This window comes from Diabrotica virgifera, chromosome 8, assembly GCF_917563875.1.
Source record: "Diabrotica virgifera virgifera chromosome 8, PGI_DIABVI_V3a".
Lineage (NCBI taxonomy): Eukaryota > Metazoa > Arthropoda > Insecta > Coleoptera > Chrysomelidae > Diabrotica > Diabrotica virgifera.
Window position 1 is genome coordinate 26120679 of NC_065450.1, and position 23370 is coordinate 26144048.

Below are 23370 nucleotides of genomic sequence, written 5' to 3' on the forward strand. Positions count from 1 at the left end.
AGGTAAATCATGCACAGGCCAAGTGCTGAACCTAACAGAGCACATAGAGGAGGGATTTGAGCAGAGGGAGATAGTGGGAGTAGCCTTGATAGACCTCACAGCGGCCTATGATACGATAAACCACAGAACTTTGCTAACTAAGATCTATAACACTGTGCTTGACTATGACCTGGTAAATATCATTAGATCACTGTTGTGTAATAGACGCTTCTACGTTGTGCTAAATGGAAAGAAGAGCAGATGGAAAATCCAAAAAAATGGCCTACCTCAAGGAAGCGTTCTGGCGCCGTCCCTATTTAACATCTACACCAATGACCAACCAATGCACCCTCGGACTGAGAGTTTTGTGTACGCTGACGACCTCGGTATCGCCGTAAAGGGGAAAATACTCACACAAGTAGAGTCGACAATGGAAGAGGCTTTAAACATGATGTCAACTTACTACAAACAAAACTCATTAAAGCCAAACCCTACTAAAACCCAAGTATGTGCATTCCACCTCAACAACCATCTGGCGCATGTAAAACTGAATGTTTCTTGGGAGGGACAACGCTTGGAACATACTGATAGGCCCAAATATCTTGGAGTGATACTAGACCGGTCACTAACGTATAAATTCCACTGTCAGAGCACAAGACAAAAGGTTTCTACGAGAAACAACCTTCTCCGGAAACTTGTAGGGAGCAAGTGGGGTGCAAACCCCCAGGTCTTAAAGTCAACAGCTGATGCCTTGTGTTTCTCAACAGGGGAATATGCTTGTCTCGTCTGGGGTAGATCTAGACATGCCCAACAAGTCACCACGGCGTTAAATGAAACATGTAGAATAATTACCGGTTGTATGAAGCCTACCCCTCTACCATTACTGTACCGGGCAGCTGGATTCGCATCACCAGACGACAAAGGCACCAATTATACGGGTTTGACGAACCGCCAGGAATCAGCCGACTTAAATCAAGGAAAAGGTTTATGAGAAATGTCAGCGTCGAACCACCCGAACGGTTCCCCCTACATCCAGAACAACCTAATGGAATGAACCTGGACTGGAGAACCTGGCGGACACTCAACCGAATACGCACAGGTGTTGCCCCTGTAAAAGAAACCTTATTAAATGGGGCATCAAGACAGATAATGACGCACTTTGTGAATGTGGGGAAATACAGAGCGTGGAGCATCTGAGAGTATGCAGACTTCGCCCATCACAGTGCACCCTTGATGATTTATGGCTCGCAAATACAAAGGGTGTAGACGTAGCCCGATATTGGGCAGAAAAACTGTAGTCGGATCCAGACACGAAAAAGTAAAGTAAGTTCCAACTTAAAAAGCTCAGAGGATAAATAATTTCGAATTTTATTTCCTGACTTATTAGACTTTTGATTCATAGATGGTGCTAATAGCATCTTTGGTAATTATTTTGATAATTACTCGGAAAAGATGAAAGGATTTGATTTCAGTTCAGTGCCTCTACCCAGGTGCTCCGATGAGGAGACGGTTATTCCGAAATACGTATAAGCACATAGTAGAGGCTCTGTACTGTAATCAAATCTGAACCATCTTTTCTTTTAGTTTATACTTCATTCACCTTTGGTGGATATTAAAGGAAATAGTTCGCTAAAATTATTATCACGGTGAATGACAGGACGTGAAATGGAATTTAGATTTCCCTTGTCGAGTATTTCGCCACTCTGTTATACTTTATTTTTCCAACTTAAAAGGCTCAGAGGATAAATAATTTCGAATTTTATTTCCTGACTTATTAAACTTTTGCAATATTTACACGTCACTCGCAAACATCTTAATTGGGGTGTTGACGATTAGAGTGCTGCGCTTTTCACGGAAGAATCAAGATTTAACAGTTATTCATCAGATGGGCGGCTTAGGATTTGGAGAAGAGCCGGGAAACGTTACCAGCAACGTTGTTTTACTCCGAGACTTCAATTTAGTGGAGGTGGTAAAGGGTGATTCATTTAGAGGTACTTTCTTTGGTGAGGATTTGTTGGGAGATCGTGCATGAATGGTATCACCTAAAGTTGTTTTCTTATTCAGTGTTGTTTGATATTTCATCCTAGAAATACTTAACTCGGCACAACGTCTAGAAATTATTTACCTATATTACGAAAATAGGCGTTCAATGAGGAATGTGTTTCGTGCGCTTAGAGCAAAAAAAATGTTTTACGATGAGACCCGTTTTTGGCTTAATGAGGACATGAATAAACAAAATGCCCGTATTTGGGTTGATGAGCAACCGAAAGAGGTTTAAGAGTTGCTAATGCATTAAAAAAAACACTGCTTGGTGTGGTTTATGGGCCGGTGTCATCGTCGGTCCATGTCTTGGACCGGCCAGAATGTTACTGTGAATGGAGAACATTATCGCGCCATGGTAACAGACTATTTGGTACCAGAGATTGAAGTTTGTAGTTTAAGTGACATTTGGTTCCAAAAATATGGCGCCAACTGCCATACATCCCGTGAAAGCATGGCTTTACTGAGAAAAAGGTTCGGTGAGCAATTTATTTCACGTTTCGGACCAGTGACTTGGCCGCCTATATCCTGTAACATCACACGTCTAGTCGTTTTCCTCTGGGCCTACCTCAAGTCCAAAGTCTACATGAATAAACCGGCTACGATTGAGGCATTGGAGGCCAGTATTACTCGAGTCACTGGTCAAATACCAATCGACAAGCTCGAACGCGTCATCGAGAATTATACCTTCAGAATGGACCGTCTTAACCGCAGTCATGGTCAACATTTAAAAGAAATTATCTTTAAGTAGTAATTGTAAAGTATGGTTCTTTTTTACAATAAAGATTTTCAAATAAAATTCATTTTTTTCATTCTTTTTTCTTTTTTAAAAAAGTACCTCTAAATGAATCACCCTTTATAATGGTATGGGAAGGTATTTCCCTAGAGGCTCATACAGAACTTGTTACAATTCAAGGGGGCAATTTGAACACTCAACGATATATTGAGCAATGTTTGGAAGATCATGTATTGCCGTTTGCCCCATTTGTTGCAGACAACTTTTGTCTGATGCAAGATGATGCTTGTCCTAACATCACAAGAATAACACAGGATTAGTTGGATGAAGATGGCCCCAAGGAGTTCAGATCCACGAGACGAATAGTAGTTGATTTAATGAATAAACTTATTCCACCAACCAGACACATCTGCATTTCATTAACGTCTAAGACGATTTATTTTATTTATTGATCAAATAAATATTTACTCTTCGAATAAATTGACAAGTTATACTCGCTTTAAATATCTACAACAATGAAAATTCGTGAGTTTAACTTTAAATTATGTATCAAAATTATTTTGAATCACAATAAAAATATAATCTACTAATAAATTTTCTTTGACGAATAACTATTCACTGATTTATTTGTTGTTGGTGAAAATGGCTGGCCATAAGAAAAACAAAGAAAAATCAGGTTTAGAGATGAAATACCTTAATGCTATGAAAAGTAATTATGGAAGTAAACAAAAACCACAAAAAGAAGGTCAAAGTAAGGGAAAGTGGGGGATTGATGCGCACTTAAACAATAATCGCTTCTGCTGTAAATTCTTTAAATTTATGGTGCACACTAAATTAATATTGAAAAAAAAAGAATGTGTGTGTGTACTTTGTACGCACGTAAGAAGTTATACTTCTATTATATGATTTCAACGAAATAAATATACTTTTATTTGTATTTTATTTAAATATGAAACTTATTTTAATACTTACCACTTACAAACATTTTTTATTAAAACAATACCAAAAATTAAAAAAAAAAGAAGGAATATGAATTGTCCGGATTTGAACGCGGGACCTCTCGAACTCTAGTCGAATGCTCTACCAATAAACTACCACGGCTCTGCTTACATCAATTCTCGGACATAATTACAATCAAGGTGACAAATTAATCAAGTGAAGTATAAAAATAAAAACGTTTTAATAACACTTATTATCTTACTCTCCCGAGCAAGACAAATCCAAAGATACAAAAATTATAATAAATATATTTACTAAAAACACTAATATATTCTTTCCACATCTTTATTGCATTGATACATACATAACTTGAAATATTTAGCAAAGAATATAAACGGAGAGTAATATATTCTTTGGATTCAGCAACGAACTCCATACTGTCTGTGTGCGCATGCGCCCAGGATAATAAAAATTCACTCCCAATCGCGTCTAAAGAAGTATAACTCCAAAAACCTTTCTTGTTGCTTTCTGTTCCTCCTTTCTCTTGAGATTCTCGTCCCGTAATCATATTTTCCTTGCTTTCTCCAATTTTGTCTTCAATGGTGTGCTTGTAAGAATTTCCGATTGTCGCTTGTTATGAGATTTTCTTTTAATTTGTGGTTTAACTGTTTTAGCTGTTATTGGAGCAAAAGCAAAAAATGAATTTTCCTTAGATGTAGAAGGCTGACCATTTGTAATGTCTATATCTATAATATTTATAACATTGACTCATCAGTAAATGCATTTTGTTTAGACGTTGTAGAAGCCCCTGGTAAAGAAGCGACCTTTACTATAATTTCCTTTGCAGGATTGGCAAGAGCAAAATAATCCACATTAAATTTATCGGGATCTAACTGACATATTCCAAATGCACTAAACCCTGACATTGCCTTCTCCATAATGGCTACTTTCATAAATGCTTTATTTAACAGCTCAGCGACGTTACTTTCGGTTATTTTTAATGGCCTGTTAGACAGATAAAGATCACATTCTCTTTAAAAGACTAAAGAAAGTTAAGTCCAAAGATGATGATGATCATGAAGATAATCTGAGGTGTGTGGTGAAAGTGACATCATATCAATGTTTTTTTGAAAAAAATTATAATAATATGCATCAATAGACATATGGCTGGAGTGGTTATCCACCACTAAAAGGATGGGATCAGTTGCTTTGCATGTCTTATGAAATGGCACAGCTACTCATTAAAAAGTTTTGTATTCATCCATCCTTTTTGGGACATTTGTATAAAGCATCAAGAAGTACATTTTTCACAACTGTCATAGTCACCTTTACTTAACAAGCCATGAAGTTGAAATTTGGCAACATCTATTGGTAGACCGATTAATTCTGACAGTTCTCATTTGTTTTTATATAATTTTCACTGTATTTACAGAGAAACTGAAATATTTTACAATATTTCGTGCTCCAAATTATAAAGAACATTAAAAGGTATGTTATTAAGATTATTTTAGTTCAATATAATATATTTTTATATAAACTTGCGTGCATATAGAAATCCGTCCACTTAAAAATTTTGTCATTTTTAGTGTCTTATATTTCCTAAAGCTGTTGGCAGATTTAAGTGATTTTTTTAACATGTTACAGCCTAATTCTTTTACAATACCGCTGTAATAATATTGTTGCTAGCCAGTTAAATTTTTATGGTGTACCGGGCATTTCTAAATTACTGAAATTAAAACTTAACTATAGACTCCGGTTTTCTTAACATTCTGTTTATTTGATTAATTCGCTTATGTTTAACAACTAGATTTGTTCTTTATCAATTCAGGGTGTTTCTAAATAAGTGCGACAAACTTTAAGTGGAAAGGAACAAAATGCAAAATTTTGACGCCTGTATTTTAAATGTAATCATTTTTTTTCGAATCCTGAGAAAACTAATAAGTATTTTTGAAAAATTTAAACGCAGAATGAAAGATTACTTTATTACCGAGGGCCGAAAGTCCCTTAGTATGAATAAAAAGTTTTTTTAATGACATATTTGAAACTAAAAATCACACTAAATTTTCTTAGTTTTTCACCCCTGTAACTTAAAATAAAAATAGAAGTTTTCAGGGACTTTTGGCCCTCGGTCCTAACGTAATCTTTCATTCTGCGTTTAAATTTTTGAAAAATACTTATTAGTTTTCTCAGGATTCGAAAAAAATGAATCCCGTTTATATTCTTATTGTTTTTTTTTTGTATAGTAAACGTTACCTACAAGGAATTACTTTTAATATTATTTTGTACAAACTTCTAATTAATAATATTTTCTTGTTCGACTCAAAAAATACTATAAATTTCACCAGAATTTGTACTTTAAAATCGTAGTTTCGAAAGCGGTAGTCCGAAAGTCAGACTACCGACGTCATCAATTGCGACGTTGCCTTTTTCTCTTCATGGCTTGTAAAGTAAAGGTGGCTATGCGAGTGTGTAAGACATTATTTTACAAGGATATATCAACATAGGAGAATATAATTTCCTGCAGCGGAAATATAAAGTCAGTGGTTCCCAACCTTTTTCCCATGATCGCCCCCTTACGACAGGTTTCACCGGTTGTGAATACTATAATCGCCCCCCTCCCCAATTAAATTGAAACAAAAAATTATTCAGTACAATATTGATTTATTTTTACATTTCGTAAAATGATACATGGTAAGTCATCATTCAATCTTCGCCGGTCCACTGCTGGACATAGATCTCTCTCATAATTTTCCCTCTATTTCGATCTTGTGCCTCTTGCATTTTGTCCACGTGTTGGTGAACATGGTTAGTAATAATTGTTAATTTCTCCCTTGGGCCTGGTGATACTCACATAATTTCTTTATGTCTGGATCAATGTTGGTTAATAGCTATGTACCTCAAATCCCCTCCAAGGTGGAGGCAATATGTTTGAAGATCCTCAGAATAACCACATGATTTCTGGGGAATTTGGTCAGACCTCCTCTCTGTATATTTTCTTCAAAAATAGATAGTTTGTCAATGAATGCTCCGACTACTCCTTTCGCTTTGGCCATATTTATGTTCTTCCTTTGTAATTTCAGATTCGTTTCATTTAATTTTTCAGAAATATCTGATAGTTAAGCGATGTCATTTCGCTTCTCTTGTAGTGCTGTACTCAGTGTGGGGTCAGTAGTTATCAGAAATTCGATAAGAGTATCCATGAGACTGCAGAACCGCCGTAAGCAATTCCCTTTCGAAAGCCAGCGGACTTTCGTATGTAGTACTGTGGTAGCAATGTATTAAATATCTCATCATTTTCTTTACAGAGTGTCAGAGTGTACGAAATATTCCATCATTCTTTGGTTTTGCTTTAATTTTATTTACCTCATCTATGACAAGACCAATATTTACATATGAAGCACAGACATGGACCTTCACGAAGGAAAATATGGAAAGAATGGCCAATACTCAAAGGGCAATGGAAAGAAAGATGCTGGGTATCAAGATAAGTGACAAAAATAAAAATACATGGATCAGAAATAAAACCAAAGTGAAAGATATAACAAACATGCAGCTACGCTCTAGTTAAAAACATGATAAAACAACCGACAAAAAGACGGAAGATGGAATGAAGCGACAATCCACTGGAGACCTTGGGACCGTAAAAGAGAAAAGGGCAGACCACAGATGATATGGTCGAATGACCCAAAAAGATACGCTGAGACCAGATGGACAGGATTAGCACTGAACGAAGAAGAGTGGAAAAATAAGGGGGAGGCCTACGTTCAACTTTGGACAAATGGAGTCAGATCGGCAGGGTCGGTAACTACTCTCATCATTCTTATCCCACTTCTATCCCTTTCTCGTTTGTGCGGATGTTCGCCCAATACGAAAGCTCGATAAAAGAAAAATGCAGAATTAATTATAATGTATTACTTACCTATAGAATTAAATTGTATCATAATTCATAGCCCTCTGTTACTAGACGATATGTTTGTGTTATTATTACCTGCATTAGTGTACATTTAATTACTTTTTATTATCCTATGGATATCCGATCGAAAGTATTGTTTTTTCTTCTCTATTACCCATTTCTCTTTTCCCAGATGCCAATCGCCCACCTTATCGCCCCCTTTTCTCTATTGCCCCCTTCGGTCTATCGCCCCCCTGAAAATCTCAAATCGCCCCCAAGGGGGCGATTGCCCCCCGGTTGGGAATCACTGGGCTAAGTGATAATGTTAATATTTACCATTTCATGTTTTGTGGAGGAATCATGCGGACTCCTGCGCATTATTACCCATTTATGCCTGAAACAGCAAACGTCATCACCAATGGAAAACTGCTGAACCATATAAACCAACAGATGCACCAAAATGTACGGAAACAACATGATTTAAATCAATAATAAGTTCAAACCAACTGAATAGAGCATACGAACTTAACGTCTTTATTTTTGAAGAAGAAAACCTAGAATTCTTGCAATTTTCAATACTTGGATCTCACTTAATCCATGTGCAACGATCGATTGAAGATAATGGCGTCAACTGTTCACGAGATCGGCCGAAAGGTGTAGGCTGGTTGGATTCATAAAATCTTCCACGGAATTTGAAATAAAATGCAGCGCACCACTACCCGCCGCGCACCATTCCCCCACTTTCCCTTACATATTTTATTAATTATCTTACCTGATGTGTCTTCATTCTTGCAGTCTCCAAGATCATGGGAGGTGGACGGCTGACTCTCTATACATGTTGGATCATCTTCAACAAACTCGTCCTTAAATTCAGCTTTTACTGCCTCATCTTAAAAAAAAAAGGAATTGCATCAACGTGTTTAGTACTAATTATTAGAGCTGTATCAAATTGTACGTATTCCTTACTGAGTAAAAGGTACCAGACTCGAAGTAACAAAACGGTACTCCCGCATTAATTTCGTTACTCGTATCAGAAATTGTTCTATGACGTTTTAATATTAGCATACTCTTGGGGGTAATGCATACAGTGTTCGTTCAGGGCAGAAACTATTACACAGAAAGATAGGTAGGGAAGGCTCACATACTATAATGCAGGTAGCAATGAGAGGAACGACAGAATACAAGGAAATACTGGAGGCAATAACTCAAATTGTCAGAAAGAAGGAAATATTAGAGAGGAATCTGCAGCAGAGGTAAGAGAGTGGGAGAGGGAAAGAGATATAGAAAGTGTGTGTGAGAGAGAGAGGGAAGATGAGCTATTCATGTGATGCAGCAGTCTGGAGAGGATCTACCACATAATAGTCTGTATGAGGGGGTGGAATTTAGTTGGCAGGCAGAGAGCTATGGGTGTATCCACGAGCATGACTCCTCTAGGGGGACTTCGTGCGGATGGACCCTTCCACTTGGAATCAAACACACACCAGGTCACCCTTAACCGGACACGGCCTGGTACGGGCTTTAGAACAATAAAAAAATAATTACGCATCAGTAATGCGATATAGGATAATAAAATAAGTAGTAATGAGAGTCGTCTTGGAACACAGACTGCTCAAATTAAACTTACATAAGGAACTAAAACAAACTGCCCGAACGAATCGGTATGTTTACATATTTTGTACCAATTGCGACTTGCGACCCAATACGATACTTGATGCTAGTATCAAAAGTAACGAGTAACGATACGATAGTAATGAGTACTAAATGTTAAAGTAACGAATACAAATGGGGGGTATATAATTACTTTTTTCTTCAAACGTCAAATAATGATGACATTACTTATCTAACTTGATCCTGTCAAAGTTTGATGTCTCCGCCGGCAGCAGTTTTTTTTCCCATTTCTTTACGGCGGAGGGAAAAATGTTGTCATGGCAACAATATGAAACATGTCACAAAGCAACAATACAAATGTCATTAACAACAATTAAACATCATTTTTATTTATAGTAATATTAAAAGTACAATTAGTTAATGAGGCATTTTCAAAATTGAAACCGTGCAAAAATGTTCCCGACTCTTGATACGCATTGGTAATTGTTGATGATACTGATGGTCGAGCACAACTTTCAGCAATCATTCCCGATGTTGGCGAATCATGAGGGTTTAAAATTTTTTGAGCATTATCGTTCTTATTTCTTATTGAATCCTCTATATATCCTTCGGCAACCGTGCTTGATTTCCAACCCCCATGTCGTTTGAGGCATTCTAGATTTCCGCCTCCATCAATTAAGTGTTGCTGGAGTTCGTCGTAAAGAGTGACCCGTGTACTATTTATGGTTGAAAATTGCTACGTTTGAAGAAAAAATAGTATACTTTATTCGGCAAAGAAGCAACTTTTCTTGACTTGCCCTCTATTACGCGCCTCACTTCGTTCGGCGCGTAATATCGGGCGCGTCAAGAAAAGTCATGCTTCTCCGCCTCATAAAGTAATATACTATTACTACTCTACTAATTATTATTACTTATCTTACCTGAGTTATATTCATCTGACTCATTCTTCAATCCTTCTAGATCAAGGGAAGTGGACAGTTGGCACTTTATATATCTTAGATCACCTTCAAGGAGCTCTTCCTTAACACCAGCTTTTATTATCAGAGCTAATGAAAATAGGAATTATAGTTTATTCTCATACCATATGCACTGGATGTAAATATTAGTTGACAGTGATGTCGTCACCAGCAACGAACGAGGTGGCGATTTGGTTCAGGTTTTGATTATTGTTGGATAACAGTTACTTATACAGAGTGGGCCAAAGAAAACAGTCCACATCGATATTTGGCAGTATTTATTAGATTTTAAGAAAATTACGAAACAGGTCGATTTTTAATCTAAGGGGGACACATTTTTACGGTACATACATCTGTCATTTGTCAATCCCCTTCCCCCACCCCTTATTATTAAATAAGGAATCGAGGTTGTGTGGTAGTTCATTTGAAAGGTTGTTCAATTCTCTATTCAGTAATACAAACATTAACATAATTATTTATACAGGGTGTCCAAGAAAAAATATTTTAATTAAATTAATTGGAACAAAAAGAAGAATGTATGTAATGTATTTAACTCAAAATACATTCTACTGCTGTCATAAAACAGAAACAAAATGTTTTTTGAAAAATAAACATTGCTTTACGCTTAATTTCAATGCTCAAGCTGCCACTCATCTGCCTTTTGGTAGGTTGAATATTGAATTTAAGCAACAAACAATGTTTATTTATGCAATAAACATTTTTTATGTTTTCTGTCAGCAGTAGAATGTATTTTGAGTTAAATAAATTGAATACGTTCTTCTTTTTGTGTGAATGAATTTAATTCAAAATAATTTTTTTTGACACCCTGTATCAATAAGTATGTCAATGTTAATATTACTGAATAGAGAATTGAATAACCTTTCAAATGAGCTAGCACACGACCCCTATTCCCTATCTAAAAATAAGGGGTGGGGGAAATGGAAGGGAGGGGGTTGACAAATGACAGATGTATGTACCGTAAAAATGTGTCCCCTTAGATCAAAAATCGACCTGTTTCTTCATTTCCTTAAAAACTAATAAATACTGCCAAATATCGAGGTGGACTGTTTTCTTTGGCCCACCCTGTATAATCGAATAAATGATTCAGTATAGTCCGGGATCCCAGACCCATTTTGACCATTTATTACTATCCAGCTTTAATTGAATATAATTCTTTAATAATTTAATAATAATTTAATACAATTCTTTAATGAATTAATGCCCGACTGGTATATTATTTAATAAATAATGACATGATGTCGAAGTCAGTTAAGTATGATATAATACCATATAGCGTTATTTTGAAAAATAATGCCCTAGGGCATTAAATTTAAATAACTAGTTAAATACTGTGAAGTTGACAAATAACAACCTAAGTAAAACTATGGTTACCACAATTACGTTACGACTATTGCTGGTAAATGTACTTATTTGAAAACTAATTAATTCAAAATTCATTCAAATTTTTTGCACATAAAGAATAATTTAGTCGGACATTAAACGTTGAAGGCACCACGGGTATTATAGATAATAACGCTTTCGGTCAACGTATATCCCTCGGGCAAAAGGCCCTCGGTATATACACCATTGACTTCAAGCGTTATTATCCTTATAATACCCTTGATGCCTTAATAACTATTATATAGAAAAACTTAAGCTTCAGTGTAAAGTAGTCTAAAAAGTTTTTGTTATGTAATCTGTTATTAGTACAGTCGGAAAAATTAAAGAATACCCATGAACGATCACATCAATCATTTATTTTGTATTTGCTGTCTTTTTCTATAAATAACAAACGTTTGTTATAGAAAAAGTTAGCAAATACAAAATAAGTGATTGATGTGATCGTTCATGGGTATTCTTTCATTTTTCTGACTGTATATTTATTATATTCCATATTTAGCCATACGGCTCACACTCCCTCTAAGGGGAAAATTGACTCATCCCAGATACCTACGGTATCAAAAGGATTGAGCTCTGGTGGGACTCTTTCCGTGTTATCGAGCCCTAGGTGACTTGGAATGCAGGTGTATCTCCCAAAAATTTTCGTACACTTCTGGCCGTCGCGAGTAGTACAGCTTTCTGCATGGTCTTATAAAGATGTTCATTCAGACCCAGCTTTTTTATGCTTTCGAGGAGGGTCTTCGGAATGACTCCAGTAGTAGACATGATAATCGGTACCGTCTGGGTAATTTGCATTCTCCATTGCCTTCGTATTTGAATTTCCAGATCTCTGTACTTGGCAATCTTTTCAGGAAATTTACTACGTAGATTATTGTTGTTAGGTATCGCCACATCAATTAGTGTTGTTTGTTTTGTTAATTTATTAACTAGTATTCTTTTTCTCATGATCATCTTTCAGTGCGTCACAGTTTTTAGATTTCTTTCTAACGCATTAAATTGTATGTGACAGAAAAAAACGTACGTCTCTGATTACAGACATTTACAACATTTATGCTAGTTATTCTAGTTGTCGATAGATGGCGCCATAATAAAAAAAAATAATTTTTTTTAATTAGATAATAATATTACAAATATAATCTGTATAATTTATAAGACTATACAAATAAAAGAAAATACCATTTTATAAATGCAAGAAACACATTTGATTTGTTTTTATTCCAAATTGAAAATAAAATGTGACAACTGTCAGATTTAACTAAAATGTCATGTTAGAATAAATGTCATAAATGTGTATTATCACGGACTTACCCTTTTTCCTATCATTTGTTACGCACTGAAAAATGCTCATGAAAAGGACAATACGAGATCTGGTCTATTAAGTGCCACTGTTTGGTCTGTGAGCACAGTGCGGTCCCAGTATAGCTTGTAGTTGCCATCCTCAAGCATACTCTCAGGGACGTATTGATAATACGGGAGATGGTCCGTTTGGAGAAGTCCCAGCTTGATAGCTATCTCCTGATGAAGGATTTTTCCCACTGCGTCATGCCGTTCCTTGTATTCAGTTGCAGCAAATGCCTGGCAGCCCCCCGTAATATGTTGGATGGTTTCTTGGGCTTGACATCCATATCGGCATCTGTCGTTTTGAATCTGAGGGTCTTTGATGATATATTTCAGGTAATTTCTGGTTGGTATAACCTGATCCTGAATGGCCAGTAATGAACCCTCCGTTTCGGGGAACATCTTTCCTGATGTCAACCAATAGTTCGACGCTGTATTGTCGACATAGTCTTGGCTGACCTCATTGGGATGTCGCCCGTGCAGAGGTTTACCCATCCAGGTGCGCATTTTTTCGTCTTTAGTGAGGTGGTTTATGCGCATTTCTGGTTCCCTCAGTTTGATTGGTGTTGTGTCATCTACTGCGCAAATAGCGCGATGTAGAGTAGATGTCTCAGCTTGCAACTGAAGATAATTTATTAAATTAGCAATTTGTTTATCTAATTGCTCACCTATATCCATAAGTCCTCTTCCTCCTAGATTCCGTGGTAATGTTGTTCTTTCTACTGCACTTTTAGGATGGTGTTTTTGTGCCTTTGTGAGGTGTGTTCTTACTTTTCGCTGAAGATTCTCTATGTCCGTTTTTGTCCACTTAACAATGCCAAACGAATAGCTAAGCGCGGAACATGCGTAGGTGTTTAGTGCCTTAAACAAATTTCTGTTTAAGGTGTGACCGAAGCAGCTGTTTTACTCTTCGTATAAACTCCGCAGTTATCTCAGTTTTCATTTGCTTATGGTCAATTTTCCGCGCTTGCTTTACTCCAAGATATTTATACATATCGTTTTCACCCATGTCCTCGATGTTCTGGCCATTTTGCATATCGAATCCACCGGGCTGTACTTTTCCTCTGACTATATTTAAAACACGGCACTTGTCTAGTCCGAAGTGCATACTAATGTCATTTGAAAAGGATTCTACAGTTCTTAGCATCTCATCTAGTTGGTTTCGAGTGGAAGCCATTAATTTCAAATCATCCATATACAACAGATGATTAAGCTTCGCCACCACATTGTTGTTATTTTTGACGCTAAAACCTGCGTCAGTGGAGTTCAATAGCTGAGATAGTGGGTTCATAGCTAGACAGAACCACAGTGGACTTAACGAATCTCCTTGGAAAAGGCCCCGGCTGATTGCGATATTTTCAGTTCCGATGTTATTTTCACCAGGTATTTGAAGGTGAATTCTAGTCTTCCACTCTGTCATTATATGCTGTAAAAAGGTCACTATATTATCATCGATTTTATATATTCTCAATATATCGATAAGCCATTCATGCGGTACTGAATCAAAGGTCTTCTTGTAATCAATGAAGGCAGTAAATAGGTTCCTCTTTTTGGAATATGCTTGATTAGAAATGACTGAGTCAATGATAAGTTGTTCTTTGCAACCCATGGAACCCTTAGCGCATCCTTTCTGTTGCGGCTCTATGATATTGTTCAGTGCACAGTGTTGGTAGATACGCCGGGCTACACCGATGTGACCAATTTATACAAAGTTGGAAGACAAGTAATTGGGCGGTATTTGGCTGGATCTTGGCTTTTGATCCTTCGGTATTAAATAAGTGGTTCCCTGAGTTAGAAATAATGGTGTTTCCTGCGGATTAGAAATAACATTATTAATTAGTGTTGATAAGCAATCATGAACACTCCAAAACTTCTTAAGCCAGAAGTTTTGAACTCCGTCTGGTCCAGGAGATTTCCAGTTATGAAGCTCTTTGATGATATTTGATACTTCTTCGGTGGTGAAGGGTTCGTAGAGAGTAGTAGTGTAGTGTTGGCAGTTCTGTGTCGTATCTTCTATCCATCCAGCATTGTTGTTAAGAGCAGCTGGTGTGGAAAGTTGATTTCCCCAAAACTCATGAATTTCTTCTTGGCTTGGGTAAGTCTTATCGACACGTTCTACAGTGGAATTGAGTTTTCGATAGAACGCCTTTTCAGAACTTTCAAAAAGAGCATTGTCGCTTTTGCGGTTGTTACTAACTTTGTACCTCCTTAGTCGTCCTGAATAAACAGAGAGTTTTTGTTTTAATGTATCCAGGCACTGTTGGGCTGTGTTGTTTTCTGGATCTTATTATATTTATTATTATGTTATTATGTTACCACAAAACCAGCATAGCTACGGCTCTTGGTTTTTTAATGTATTTTTTTTTGTATGTTGTTATTATGTATTTTATTAAATGGAATAAAAAAAACATTTATTACTAACAAGCTAATTTTTCCCGAGTAGCTTCATTTTGACGAGACGCCCAACTTTTGTACTTACAACAATTTTTGTTTGTGGTAGTAACAGCGATATCAGAGGTGAAATATGTTGATATGACGGTTCTCAAAAATTTATTACTAACTGGGTTTTTTGTTAATTGTAAAGATAATAATCTTAATTAACCGAAAAAATATTTGTCCTACAAAATACAAGGTCTTATCAAAGAGTCCCCCTTTTCAACATGTATCATTAACGAGGTAATGAAAAATAATTACTAACCATCTGATTTTTTTTCTGTTGATTAGTTAATATTTATATGTATAATTTAACACCCACATTGTCCTATAAATTGCATGGTATGTTATCCTGGTCCTACGTTCAAAACTTATAGTAAAAATACATGATATAAAAATAATTACTATCCAGCTGAATCTCCGTGAATAGCTTCATGTAGATGAGATGCCTAACAATTTCCTGTAGGAGAACTTTCGTTTGTGGTAGCTAACAGGGGTAGCAGGGATGAAGTATGTTAATTTGACGATTCTCAAAAATTTGTTACTAACTGGGTTTTTTTTGATAATTCTCAAGATAATTACCTCAATCAACAGAAAAAATATTTGTCCTACAAAATGCAAGGTCTTATCAAAGAGTCCACCTTTCCAACATATATCATTAACGAGGTCATGAAAAATAATTACTAACCATCTGATTTTTTTTATGTTGGTTAGTTAATATTTATATAATTTAACATCCACATTGTTCTACAAATTGTGTGGTTCAAAAGTTGCTAATACAACAAGACCATTTTTTTATTAGTAACTGTAGGACAAAGGTATCATGTGATAGGTAAGTGTATTTTTCATCCAAATAAAACAATGTCCTACAAGAAAACAAATATGTATAGCTAGTCCGACAAGACTTGTCATGCGCACAAAAAAATCTGATGAAAAGGCTAATGTGTCTATATTTGTTGTTAATACACTGTTAATACATGTTGGAAAGGAGGGACTAGTTTGATAAAACCTTGCATTTTGTAGGACAAATATTTTTTCGTCTTATTTAGAGAATTATTTTGAAAATTAACAAAAAACAACCAGTCAGTAATAAATTTTTAAGGATTGTCAAATCACATATTTCATCCCCGCTCGCTACCCTTCTTAGCTATCACAAACGGAAATTGTTGTAAGGAAAAAAGTTGGGTGTCTCATCAAAATGAAGCCACCCATGAAAAAAGCTTGTTAGTAATAAATAGGCCTGGGATCCTGGATTATTAATTTAAATAATAATATTATTTTTTCACTATCTATGTATTCAGTGATTACAATAATTTATATACTATACAATAAAGTCTAATAATCAAGAAAATATAAAAAGATATAATAATAATAGTCTCCCGTTTTATGCCGCTGTGGCTTTGGGAGTATAGCAGGGTAGTCTGCTATATCTAGGGCCTACGGTATACAAGGAAGGTAACAGGGCCAGTGATACGCTTCAACCGCCTATTATTACCCCTGGTTTGACCCAAGGTACTCATTTTATTCAGGCTGAGTCGACCTGGGGTCTATAGACATTTTTAAAAATGTCTAGTTGTTCTTGCCGGCGGTAGGATTTGAACTCCGGACTACCGACTTGCGAGCCAAGCACACTACCGCGTAGCTACGCCGACCCTTATATAAAAAGATATGTTAATAATATACTGATACTATGGAACTAGTAGATTCCTCTTGGAACACCTTTGACAAGTACTCTTTGTTTACATGCAGTGCATGTCTATTTAAACTTAGCATAAGTATATCACAGTTTTTAGTGAACTGATTTTTCTTTACTTGTCTTACCTGAATTAAATTCTGGTTCATTCTTGAATCCTTCCAGATCAAGAAAAGTGGATGGTTGACTCTCCACATATCTTCGATTACCATCACCAAACTCTTCCTTAATTTCAGTTTTTACAGCTATAACTAATAAAAAAATAGAAATTACATCTCATTGTTTAGTACTAATTATTATTAAATACTTGTTTTGAATAACACTTGAAAGACAACTACTCCACTGAAAGTGAATGACATGTAAATGTTTTGGTCCGATATTCAACTCAAAATAACGAGAAGTATCAAGTGAAAAATTGCACGGTCAGTGAAAAGACAAGTGTTGAAGGCAGTGTAGTGCAATAGAAAACAAGAAAACCCGCAAAATAAGGCAAAACTTTCCATATTAGTAGTAGGTACGTTGTTGAGGTTAGAAATTAGTAAACATGTTGTGGGTCCTCTGAGCCGTGGAGGCGGGGAGCAACACGAACGCGATAAGAGACTCTATTAACTTTATATTGTGTGGCACTTTGATTTTGTTGTATTTATTTAGCTGAATTTAAACATAGGCGGCGTACGAAAAAGATAAGAAATAAAGATGAGGCAAAGAGAGTACTTAGACATAGAAGAAATCATGAAAGAAAACCGAGATATCATCATCATTCTCTTTACCTTATCCATATGTGGGATCGGCTTCCCTAATTGCATTTCTCCACACAATTCTATCTTGCGTCATATCAATGTTAATCCCCTTTACCAACATATCCTGCCTTATCGTCTCCCCCCAGGCCTTCTTTGGTCTTCCACTCCTACTCCTTCCAGGAATCTGCACTTCAGCTATTCTTCATATCGGGTGATTAACGTCTCGACATTGAACATGACCAAACCATCTTAACCTATGCTCTCTCATTTTGACATCAATTGGTGCCACACCTAGACTTCCCCTAATATACTCATTTCTAATTTTATCCTTCTTTGTCACTCCACTCATCCATCTAAGCATTCTCATTTCCGCCACATGCATTCGCTGTTCCTCTTTCTTTTTCACTGCCCAACATTCAGTTCCGTACATCATAGCCAGTCTTATGGCTGTTTCATAGAATTTTCCCTTCAGCTTCATTGGAATTTTTCTGTCACACAACACACCACTCGCTTCTTTCCACTTCATCCATCCAGCCCTAATTTTACTGCATGCATCTCCATCTATTTCTCCATTACTCTGTAATACCGATCCTAGGTATGTACTTAAAACTATTGCTTTTCACAATCATTTCACCATCCAAAGATACCATTTTATTTGTAGTAACTCCATCTTTAAAAAACCGAGATATGAGGAATGAAATAAAAGGACTTACTAACAAAATAGAAGAGCTAGAGAGAGACAAAAGGAAGCCGAATATCACAATCTCAGGGTTGGTCAAGGAAGAGGAAAAAAAACGAAAATTTAAAAGAAAAAGTAGAGACATTTTTAGAAAAGGAGTTACAAGTAACAACTAAGATAAGAAATGTAAAAAAGACTAAGGATATTTGTATAGTGCAAATGGAAAACTGTGAAGACAAATTGAAAATTCTTACGAATAAATACAAGTTAAGGAACCTAAAATCAAGAATCGTATATATTAATCCAGACCTGACAAAAAAAAAGAAAAGGAAATTCAGAACAAGATTGCTCAGAAAGCCAAAGAAGAGAAAAAAAGAGGAAAGCAAACTAAGGTAGGATATATGAAGCTAATATAGTAAACAGGAAAAAATGGTTTTGGGACGAGCAAAAGAATGAATTGGTAAAGGCAGCAAATAATAGTCATTACACAATATACAATTGACAAAGAAAGGATGCACCAATAGATTACACGGATATAATGGGATTTATCTCATTATTTAGATATTTTAGAAATCCTTAAATTACCTTAAAGTATTCGTTAGATATTTATTTATAAAACAATAAACATTACGCATATTTGTTATAATAATTGCAAAGTAGGACACCTTAGCTAAAGTCCACGTTTTGCTTAGATCAACAAGGTCGATTATTCATTTTGACACACTAACGAGAATATATACAAACATATTTACAAAACGAAGTATTTGATAAATATGGGAACACGATCAGATTTGAGTCATTAGTGGGTCAGTCGAATTAGTTAGTTAGGTTCGGGGGTTTGCTGCCGTTAGAGCAGAATTATGTAATCACCTATCAACTGAATACATTTATATGGTATTAGTTTAACCAAATAAAGGAGTTATGAGTTCATAGTGTATTCCTGATATCAACCCCATTCCAGTATAGTAAATATCCACGTACCACCATAAGGAGACAAAACAGGATAACGAAAAGGACAAAGACAAAGAGTATTTACATAAAAAAAGGGAAATAAAAGAAAATCATTTGAGGTTGGAACATGAAATGTATGAGGAATAAATGATAAGGTGCAATAAAACCACTGGAAATGGAGGCAAAGAAATATAAACTAGATGTGTTAGCAATAAAAGACCCAAATAAAAGAAACAAGAAATACTGAGCTGGCACATTATATTTTGTTTACATGTGGAGAAGAAACAAGGAAATATGGAGTTGGCTTTCTTGTAAAGAAATAATTGAAGGGAAATATCTTGAAGTTTGTCTGTGTGCTGCCTAGAAATAAAGGATAAAAGTAACATCTCACTAATTCATGCACCACAGAGCACCAACACAGATCACATGCACCAACAGAAGAGAAGACGGAAGCTTCAAAAGACGAATTTTATGAAATATTAGAAAGAGAGTACAATAAACTAAACAAGCAAAACACGAGGATGATATGAATGCCAAAATAGGAAGAGAAATAAGGTACAGAAAAATAGTAGGAGGGGAAAGCAAACATGAAATAACAAATAATAATGGAAGGAGAGTAATTGAGTTTGAGGAAGAAAGGAACATGAAAGTGATGAGCACACGTTTCAAGCGCAAGGATATCTACAAAGGATTTTGGATGGCACCAAATGGGGAATACACAAATCAAATCAATCATGTAGTTATAGACCAGTAAGAATCTGTGAAAAAAAACGTCTATTTTTGGATGTGAGAGGTGGCATTCGGATTTTTGCAAATATGCCCGGAACATTAATAAAAAAATTAAAATATTTAAAAATTTCGAAAAACGTCGATTTTTTTTCTGCTTTCTTTGCTTATAACTAACGATTCGTTTTGGAACAAAGTCGTAGAGAAATAAAATAAAGATAATTGAATTTTGTATGATATACGACTGGTCAAAAATGTCTTAACGTATTACCTTTTATGCAATATAGCAATAAATACAAAATGAGGGGGCAAAATACGCCTGTTGTTATTCAATGTTTTTAACCACTTTGGTGGCACTTAGAAGCTTAGTAATTCGCTTAGGAAATTCTTTGTAACATACTTAAATTGTGTACCAAATTTCATTAAAATCGACCTAATAGATTTTGCATAATAAATTAGCAATCTAAATGTTTTTAAAAAAGTTCAAATTTTTTAAAATTTTTCTGAACAAAAAGTAGACCATTTAGAAGTTGGCTAATTTTTTTACATATAAAGAGGTGCTCTACCTATCTAATACACTTTACTTACAGAATTAAAATCGGATTATTTAAGGGGCCTCAGCAATGTTTTAAACTTATAAACAATTTTTTGGCTTATAAACAAATAGCTTCGTTTAATAATAAAAATTAATTTTTAGCAATGCAAATAATTAAAACCGGTATAATTTGACTTAAACTTTCAAATGCTGTCAGCAGAATTGCTATTTTATTTTTTAATCAAAAGTTATTCGCGTTCAAAAATTGCAATTTTTTGATTGTTTGAAAGTTACACTGCGTTTATCTCGAAAACTATGCATCTTACGAAAAAACTTGTAAGAACATTTTTTGCTTAGAATTACCCAAGAAATACAAAAAAATGTTTTATTTTGCGAAAAATCGATGTTATGTAATTCCTCAAGTTCTTTGTTTATAACAATCTTATCGACATCCGGATCAACTGTTACCCAAAAAAATCGTGTTCTACGGGTCAAAAAATACAGAAAATCTTGGGTAAGTCCATCTAAATAAAGGAGCCCTTAGTACCCCCTCCTGGCCACAGCACTAATTTGTTTATAAGCCAAAAAATTGTTTATAACTTTAAAACATTGCTGAGGCTGCTTAAATAATCCGATTTCAATTCTGTAAAGTGCATTAGATAGGTGGAGTACTTCTTTATATGTAAAAAAATTGACAAATCTTTGTATTTTCTAGTTTTTGTTGTGCAAGATTTTAAAAATTTTTAATTTAAAAAAAAAGTTTAGATTGCAAAATTATTATTCAAAATCTAGTAAGTAAATTTTAATGAAATTTGGTGTACAGTTTTAGCACATTACAAAAATTTTCTAAGCGAATTAGGAAGGTTCCAAGTGTAACCTAAGTGATGGAAAATCATTGAATAAGGACAGGTTTGTTTTGCCCTCTTATTTTATATTTATTGCTATTTTGCAGCAAGGGTGATAAATTAAGACATTTTTAACAAATCGCATCTGATAGAAAATTTAATTATCTTTGTTTTATTCCTATACGATTTTGTTCCAAAATGAATCGTTTTAAAGTTATAAGCAAAAAAAGTAGAAAAAAAAACGAAATTTTTTGAAATTTTTAAATATTTTATTTTTTTTTTTATTAATGTTCCGGGCATATTTGAGAAGGAGCATAAATCAATTATTATTAACGAAGTTATCACCTAACTTTATCCGCAAAAATCTGAATGCCACCTCTCACATCCACCTAAAAACAGATCCTTACTGGTCTATTATAGATAAGGCATCATACAGCAATAAAGAATGCAAGATATGGACTCGGATCACTTTATGAAATTCCTTTATGGAAAAAGATATGGAAAAATTTAAGATACCTACGAAGCTAAAGAAACTAGTGACGATGACATTGAAGCATATCACCTACAACATAAGAATAACAGAGGGAACCTCAGAAGATTTTGCAGTCAGATCAGGACTTAGGCAAGGAGACCTGCTATCAACACTAATATTTAATATGATACTTAAAAAAATCATTAGAAATATCAACTTAAATAGAAATGGACACATATTGTACAAGAGTCATCAATTAGTGGGATATGCAGATGATGTGGCAAGTGTAGAAACAAGTGAAAAGATACTGAAAGAGATAACAGAAAGATTAGTACATAAACTGGGTCTACAAATAAATCAAAAGAAAAGCAAGGTTATGAAAGTAGGAAGATAAAGGCGAGATGGGACAAAGTTCTCGACAATGCGCAGTGGTTCTTATATACTAGTGTTACCATGGAAAAGGCCAGTTTGGTAATTATTCACTTTATTTGAATATATGTATTAAAAATTATTTTAAATTTCGTTTCGCCACTGATAGAAACAGCCTGTCCACCTGCGCAAAACAGTATGTCACACTTCCAAACTTATGTTTGTTACAGTCTATAATAAGACCAACAGTGACATACGGATGTGATACATGGATATTCAACCAAACAACAAAAGAAACAGTAAGAAGATGGGAAAGGAAAATACTCAGAAGAATATTAGGAGGGAAGAGAACATAGGAAGGGTATATAAGAAGGAAAAATGAAGAAGTATATAATATTTACAGAGAATCACAAATAGATAGGGTAATAAAATCAAGAAGGTTGCAGTGGCTGGCCCATATAGAAAGAATGAACAATGATAGAGTCAACGAATATACATCTCATAGAAGAAGCTTTTATATGAAACAGATGGTTACGTTTATACGCAGGTTTGTTGACGAGGGATGATGCGGCCAGAGTGCAGGCGGTGGTAGTCTGTAGTCACTGTCAGGTATGCACCGCCATAGCACCTACTCAGTTGTAACGCAAAATCCTATGCTAAAATGTTACAGGGCCGTACCCTTCTATGAGATGTATATTTGTTGATAGAGTGTTCAAGAAAATAGCATGAAGAGTACCAGATTATAAAAGAAAGACAAGAAAACCACGAAAGCGATGGAGAGAGGCGGTAGTAGAAGACCTAAAGGAAAAGGGAATAACAGACTGTAAGAAGTTGACAAATAACAGAAAGCTATGGAAAAGAACAACAAAGCTCTGGGCCTAAAAGGCCTGTAAAAAAGCTACATATACAGTGTGTAAATTGTTCAGCTGGACATAGGGAACATACATTGTATATATTTAGATATATAAATAAAGTATTTCTCATGACCATCTTTCAGTGCGTCACAGTTTTTCGATTTCTTTCTAACGCATTAAATTG

At 35.2% G+C, this 23370-nt stretch overlaps 1 protein-coding gene across 6 annotated transcripts in view; it reads right to left on the bottom strand.

The window, feature by feature from the left end:
* The window catches only part of LOC126890700 (zinc finger protein 227-like), a 134549-nt gene that overhangs the window by 96032 nt on the left and 15147 nt on the right, over window positions 1-23370 (bottom strand). For 4 of the 6 annotated variants that reach the window (XM_050659861.1, XM_050659860.1, XM_050659856.1 and 1 more), the window contains exons 2-4: window positions 17144-17266; window positions 10115-10240; window positions 8359-8475 (exon numbers count right to left, since the gene is read on the bottom strand). In XM_050659861.1, coding sequence (XP_050515818.1) covers window positions 8359-8475; window positions 10115-10240; window positions 17144-17266 — 366 coding nt within the window. The remainder of the gene's footprint in view (window positions 1-8358; window positions 8476-10114; window positions 10241-17143; window positions 17267-23370) is intronic. The other 2 variants (XM_050659857.1, XM_050659858.1) reach the window with 2 other exon arrangements.